This window comes from Sphaerodactylus townsendi, linkage group LG07, assembly GCF_021028975.2.
Source record: "Sphaerodactylus townsendi isolate TG3544 linkage group LG07, MPM_Stown_v2.3, whole genome shotgun sequence".
In the NCBI taxonomy this organism is placed as follows: domain Eukaryota; kingdom Metazoa; phylum Chordata; class Lepidosauria; order Squamata; family Sphaerodactylidae; genus Sphaerodactylus; species Sphaerodactylus townsendi.
Window position 1 is genome coordinate 65750874 of NC_059431.1, and position 7079 is coordinate 65757952.

The following is a 7079-nucleotide window of genomic DNA, read 5'->3' on the forward strand; positions in this document are numbered from 1 at the left end:
AGATCACTTCTAATCTCCTGTGCATCTAGTTTAGAAAATATATCATCAGATTATGATTTTGCAGTCTAGTTAGCCCTTAGTAGTCATTAGTACTTGTAACAAGGTCAACATGATTATATGACAACCTGAAAATCATTAAATTGCAGGTTTTGAGCTGTTGTGAATCAAATTAGTGGCAAATGTTTATTTTCCTTGACTGTTAATTTATTGTTTATGCAGGTGTTGTCCAGGGGATAATAACTGGAATCAGAGGCCTGTGTAATGGTCTTGGTCCAGCTCTCTATGGCTTTATATTTTTCTTGTTTCATGTGGAACTTAATGACTTGGCACCTGTCCCGAATTCTGATAAAACACCATTGCAAGATCCAAGTGATGAGGTACAGTGTAGATCTTCCTAACATGCATGTTGGGTTTAGATAATATATCTTGCTGTAGTTGTGAATGCTGTACTAACTGTGTTTTTAGACACTGTGTTAAGCTGCATGATTTGACAATGAGATTGGATGGCATGATACTAAATGACAGAGCCATTTATAGCTTTTATGTGAAAAAATGGATCAAGGACTTTGAACTGTAGTTGAGGGTATAATTTCTTTGTGCTGCTTACCCTAACTGAAGTTTCCTGACAGGCTTGAATTCTTCTACCATTTAACACTATTTATTTTATTTTATTTTATTTTATTTTATTTTATTTTATTTATTTATTTATTTATTTATTTATTTATTTATTTATTTATTTATTTATTTATTTATTTATTTATTTATTTATTTATTTATTTATTTATTAGGTTTATAGACTGCCCTCCCCCGGACTAGCCCTTGGATTTGAGTCTGTCTAACTTCTGCTGACTTGGAGGGGGATATTTTGCCTGTTATCCGCACGCAAGTGCGCACACACAAATAAATACACTGAGCAGACATCTTACCAGGCTTCATGTTGTTCCGTGGTTGGATATAGGAGGCACAATACAAAGAGCTGTATTATGGTTGAGGCCCCATCTTATACTGGAACAATTTTTTTGCAGGATCTAAATCTCTTATATGAGATGCTGTGTTTTGAAAACTGAGCTTGATTGTTCATGTTAAGCAAGGTTGCCAATCTTGCACACATACATTCTGGTTATAAATGCTAGGTTTCTATGCCTGTATTTGAGAAGCCATTTTCTAATGTTTAGATGGCATTTAGGAGTCTGTGATGAAAATGTTCTTCTGATGGTCTCTGTTTCTTTGAGAGCCCAAGGGCTGTAAGCTTTTGAGAAGGGCAGTGTAGAGACTAAATGTTTACATAGCCGTTTGTGTTCATCATGAGGAGGTGATTCATTGTCCTTTCTTGTCACCTCAGTGCATTTATTTTTAGGCAGTTTGTCCAATGTACTTGCAGGGGCGTAATGCCCATTGGGCAAAGTGGGCATCTGCCCAGGGCACCACCTTGTGGGGGGCATCAAAATGCAGGGTTCGTTTTTGGGTATTTTTAGTGGTTTTCCATTTTTGGCCTGCAGGAGCTGCAGTTTTTAGGCTAGCGGCACCAAAATTTCAGCGTATCATCAGGAGACTGTCCTTATGCTACCCCCCCCCCCAAGTTTGGTGAGGTTTGGTTCAGGAAGTCCAAAGTTATGGACTCCCAAAGGGGGTGCACCAAAATTTCAGGGTATCATCTGGAGACTGTCATGATGGCACCCCCCAAGTTTGGTGCAGTTTGGTTCAGGGGGGGCAAAGTTATGGACCCTCAAAAGGGTAGTCCCGATCTCCTTAGCAAAGAATGGGGGATGAGGCACCCCCTTTGAGGGTCCATAACTTTGGACCCCCTAAACCAAACTGCACCAAACTTGGGGGGTCCCATCAGGACAGTTTCCAGATGATTCCCTTAAATTTTGGTGCCGATACATCCAAAAATGCACCTCCTGCTGGAACCTCCCATAATCTCCTGCCTAAATCTGTTCTGCATTGAGCTTCTGCATTGCTGCCAATGGGGTTACACATTCTGAAGACACAGTCTCAAAACTTTCAGGATCTCATCAGGAGGCTGCTCTAATGATACCCCCCAGGTTTGGTGCAGTTTGGTTCAGGGGGGCCAAAGTTATGGACCCTCAAAACTTTAGCCCCCATCTCCTATTAGCTCCCATTGGAAACAGTGGGGAATGGGGCACCCCCTTTGGGAGTCCATAACTTTGGACTCCTTGAACCAAACCTCACCAAGCGTGTGGGGTAGCATAAGGACAGTCTCCTGATGATACACTGAAATTTTGGTGCTGATATGTCTAAAAATGGACCCCCTGCACGCACCAATATCCTGGTGCAAAAAAAATGGTCGTGGTAGAGTGGCCGCCCATGGGTGGGGCATCCAACTCAGGTTTTGCCCAGGACTACAGTTTGCCTCGTTACGCCCCTGTGTACGTGGGTTGTTTTATAATGGGGCTGCCAATCTTCGCACTGTTGTGGTTGAGTCGGCATTTCAGTTACAGACTTGTATTGCAATAATGTACAATTCTGGACAAATGTTCCTACTGAAGCTTACCATAAAAGCTCTCTTGGGCAGAACATTTTACAAGTATCTGCAGTTTCACACAATGTGCTCATCAGGACATGTTATTTGGATCATCTTGAATGATTCTGCTTCTGGGGTTATATTCTGGGGTTTTTAAAATTTGCAGTCGTAGTCTATATAACTTACATTTCTTCCTTAAGCAGTGCGCATTGAAATCATTAAAAAGTATTATAAGTACAGTTAGCCACTATCAGCTATTCATGCCTGGATTGTGTGTAGCACTTCAATTTCTGGAGGCTATCTCCCATAGCTCTGGATAGTAAAGACGGGAATTGTCACCACTCACCATCTTCTCCTGTGTTCCTTTGCAAAGTTCCTTCATGTTCTGGGGAAATCATACTTGTCTATTCTGCCTTCTTTTCAGACTCTCTCTCCTGCACATACTGTTGCCTAATCCCCAGTCTCTTATGAGGGCCCCAGATGCTGCAGAAATGCAAGATAGCATTAGATAGGGTTGGAGTTTATCATTACCTGAGCAGCCTATGTGTGGTGGTCCCATTCTTCTGAATTTGTTCTATTTTTCCTTTGCAGAGTGCAATCATACCTGGGCCACCTTTTCTGTTCGGAGCATGTGCAGTCCTTCTTGCTTTCCTGGTTGCCTTATTCATCCCTGAGCACAGTAAATCCAGCAGTACCAGAAAGCACAGCAACAGCATCAGCAGTATCCAGAGCAACAACCCAGATCGAGGCAGTGATGAGGACATTGAACCATTGCTGCAAGACAGCACTGTGTGAGAGTTAGATTTTCCTCATGTTAATAGACTGCAAGCAAGCAAAATCCAAAATTCATGCACTGAGCTCCAAAATTGGAGCACGACTTAACTGGAGTGAGCGTTTGATATGTTGGAAACTTTGCACATTTCACCCACCTTTAAGGTATAATGTCCAGTTGGGGCTGGATTTCCAGCACTTTCTGTGTTTTTATATAACAGTCTGGTAATTATTTTTCTGTATATGATGTGCAAAAACCATCAAACCCAAAATTAAACTGAAAACTTATATAGTTCTTGGAAAATATAATCTTCAGACAGAAATGAGCAACTAAATTCTCTGTGACTGGAACACAGCCCCTGCCAAAGTAATGTTCTCCATTATCCCTGTTTCCCTGCACTACCCCACCACCCTTCTGCATAGTCTCCTGTAGCCTTCATGTGTTTGCGAAAGAACGTTATTGATGGACTAAGGTAAAAATAAATCCCTGAATCAATATTCTTACTAATACGCTATCTTATACTGACTATTGCATTATGACTTTTAGATTAACTTTTGCAGGAGGAATTGAGCCACTGCATAGAAATGACACCCTCACTCCTAAGGAATGTAACTCAGAGGCATGTATGAAGGGTTCCATTTGGAACCTGCCTAAAGGGCTTAGAAGATGGAAGATGCTACTGATGCTCACTGAACTGCCATTGTCGCCAGTTCAAAGATAAGGACTAATTTGTTGAATGCTGAAGAAATTTACATTTATTTGTGGGCATTTAGTGCATTATTTGTCACTCTTCATCTGCAGTTGAAGCACTCCACCCCCATTTATTTCACTCCTGCCTTAACTATTTAGTGTGCATTTGTTATCCATTATCTATTTAGCCTTCATATCAATGCCCCTGAAGAATCTCATGGAACTGTAATTATGACATTTCTTTCCAAAAGAGGCTTTAAAAGACCATTTAATTTCTACAAATCATGCTATAATTTTAGAGACATTTTATGAAATTGCACAGATTTCTATGTATTTTGCCGCAGTGGAAACCGACCATTACCCAACTCATAACAAAGTACTCTTATGAATGTTTTATATGTATTGAATATATGTAGATATTTGTAAGAAGTTTTACTTTTTTCCAGATGAGGTACTGTGTAAATCTTGTATTTATAAATGTAATGAGGGTGATGACAGATATACAACTTTTATAAAGGATTGTGTATTGACTGAACAAAATTTAAATATATATAATATATATATTTTGAAACTTGTTCGCCTTATGCAAGGATAACAAACCTTTTGTACTATGCAGTTTGGTTTTTAAGTTAATAGGCTTCCTAATGCATAATAAATTTGCAACCTATATTATACAGGTTTCATGTGTAGCTTCAGTGTTTTATTCCAAGCCTCTCCATTCTCTCTCCCCCTCCTCATACTTAAAATTAATAAAAACCAATTAAAAATTTACAAAACATTTCTCATCCAATCAAGTTAGGACTACTGTATTTTGTTCTATGGAATTTATACACTATTATGAAGAACTTGCCTCAAGCTTTGTAAATTGTGCATATTCCACAATGGCAAGAATATCAGTTTTCATGGACTCAGAATAACCAGTACTCTTTTCCAGCAAAAGGACCTGGCAACTTTTATCAAATGTGATCATACAAGTTACATCTGAGGAAGATGTGTTCTATAGTTTCTAGTTTACCAACCTTACATGGACAAAGGCTCTGTGAGCTGTGGATCTTTTTGACCCTATCTTCTAAGAGGGCAGAACTATCTAGTATGCCAGTGTAACTGCCCTTCTGTGTTCGTTTGTTTCCCAAATCAAGAGATATGTGGCTGGACAAAGGGTATGTTAGATGTAATATTAGATAGTGACTTGAAAAAAGAAACTCTGATTCGGTAAAATTCTCTTTCAGTATCAAAAATTCTTTGTTTTATTGCTTGTTTAGCTGTACCTAATCCTAAAGACAAAAGAGCTGTGGTGAGAAACTGATTTTTATTTCTAACAGCCTTAAGCCAGCTGGATGAAAAATTATCAGTTAAGATCAAAGAAAGCTGCAGGGCATGAAATTCAACTTGAGCCAGTCTCCAGTCCCACCATGGAATTTGAAAATACAGCTCTTAAAATTTTTGCTTGCCTTGAAGGGGGCAAAGCAAGAGGAGGCAGGTTCCCAAAATGAACCATTTAAAAGTTGTGCATGTGTTTTTGCTTCATACAATTTAAGCACTGCCAGGTCAAAGCACCCACCCTTCTTACAATAAATTTTTAGAATGGTAGAGGCAGATCTAGCGGCTAAATTGGCTATGTGATTACTGTGTTTAGTTTTAGCCATTGATGCACCAGATTCTAAGCTTTCTGTGCTTTCCAAAATGTTCATTTTTTTAGTAGGACACAAATCTGGTAAGTGCTCTCCTAAACCCTACCAGTATTCTCCATTGAGCGAGAGGACATCTGGTATTTTTCATCAACCAATCAGGGAGGCTGGAATACTTGATTGATTTTCAGCTTCCTTGGTCCGTTGGGAACTGCCCCTTAGCCCTCCAGTTCTTTTCCTGCTTCAGGGAGAGCAGTAGTAGTATAGAGTCTTTCTTGCATTTTCTCTGGGGACAGGGAGTTTGTCTACACCCTTAATTAGACAATATGCTGATCAGATCAGACTCCCCAAATCAGGCCAGATTAGACAGCACCTTAACAATCCAGAAACTAGAGCAGTGGTTCTCAACCTGGGGGTCGGGATCCCTTTGGGTCCCTTTCACAGGAGTTGCCTAAGACTCTCTGCATCAGTGTTCTCCATCTGTAAAATGGATAAATGTTAGGGTTGGGGGTCACCACAACATGGGGAACTGTATTAAAGGGTTGCGGCATTAGGAAGATTGAGAACCACTGCACTAGAGCAACATGGGTTCATAGACAACCACAAGAAAAGTTCCCTAGAGCCATCCCAAAAACTGGAGCACTTAGGATTCCTAATAGACACAGGGACTTGCAAACTCTTTGTTCCATGCGACAAACAAGAGATATTAAGGTTCAAAATCAGGTTGATTCTGGCCAGTCCCAGACGCTCACTCATATCCTTAGCCATCCTGATGGATCTGATGGTGGCCTATTTGGAGGCATTTCAATGGGATTGCCTCCACTCCAGTTCTTAAAAAATTGCGTCCTTACCAGCTACAGATCACCAACAAGATCCATCAAATGTTCACGATTCCATGGCCTATGTCCGTGGTGGCGAACCTTTGGCACTCCAGATGTTATGGACTTCAATTCCCATCAGCCCCTTCCAGCATGGCCAATTGGCCATGCTGGAAGAAAACTGTGGAAACCGAAGTCCATAACTTTATCTGGAATATAAGGATTAGCCACTACTAACTATGTGTTCCAGCCTGCTATGGTGGACCAACGTGCCAATTTTTCCTAAGGCAAGCAGTTCTGGATCAGTTCCACCAAGCAGATGTTCACAGGTGCAACCTTGGAGGACAAGCACACTCAAGGGACCTGGTCATCTGTAGAGACGAACATGCCGATCAACAAGGAGGTCTTCTTGATGATCACACGATCACTGGGCACACCGTTTCTGGACTTATTTGCCTCTTACCAAAACTCTTACCAAGGACTTTCTCATAAGGACTCAGGAGTTTAAGAGAACAGAGGCACTTTTCATTTCAGTAGCTAATCACAACAGACAAAAATATCTGAGTCGTTATTTCCTCTCCTGATGCAAGGCAGCACTCTGTAAGTATGTTTGAAGCTTCTTGGTCTGAAGTTATAGTCGTTTGTGTGTTGGGAATTTTACGTTGTATTTAGTTTATTTTCTCCGT

General features: G+C 40.5%; 1 protein-coding gene across 3 annotated transcripts in view; it reads left to right on the plus strand.

Annotated features, from left to right (window-relative positions):
- MFSD14B (major facilitator superfamily domain containing 14B) overlaps nt 1-4626 on the plus strand; it is a 48405-nt gene extending 43779 nt beyond the window's left edge. For all 3 annotated transcript variants that reach the window (XM_048503485.1, XM_048503486.1, XM_048503487.1), the window contains exons 11-12: nt 220-377; nt 3077-4626. In XM_048503485.1, the coding sequence (XP_048359442.1) occupies nt 220-377; nt 3077-3280 (362 nt within the window). In that variant the 3' untranslated portion in view covers nt 3281-4626. The remainder of the gene's footprint in view (nt 1-219; nt 378-3076) is intronic.
- The last annotated feature ends 2453 nt before the right edge of the window (nt 4627-7079 follow it).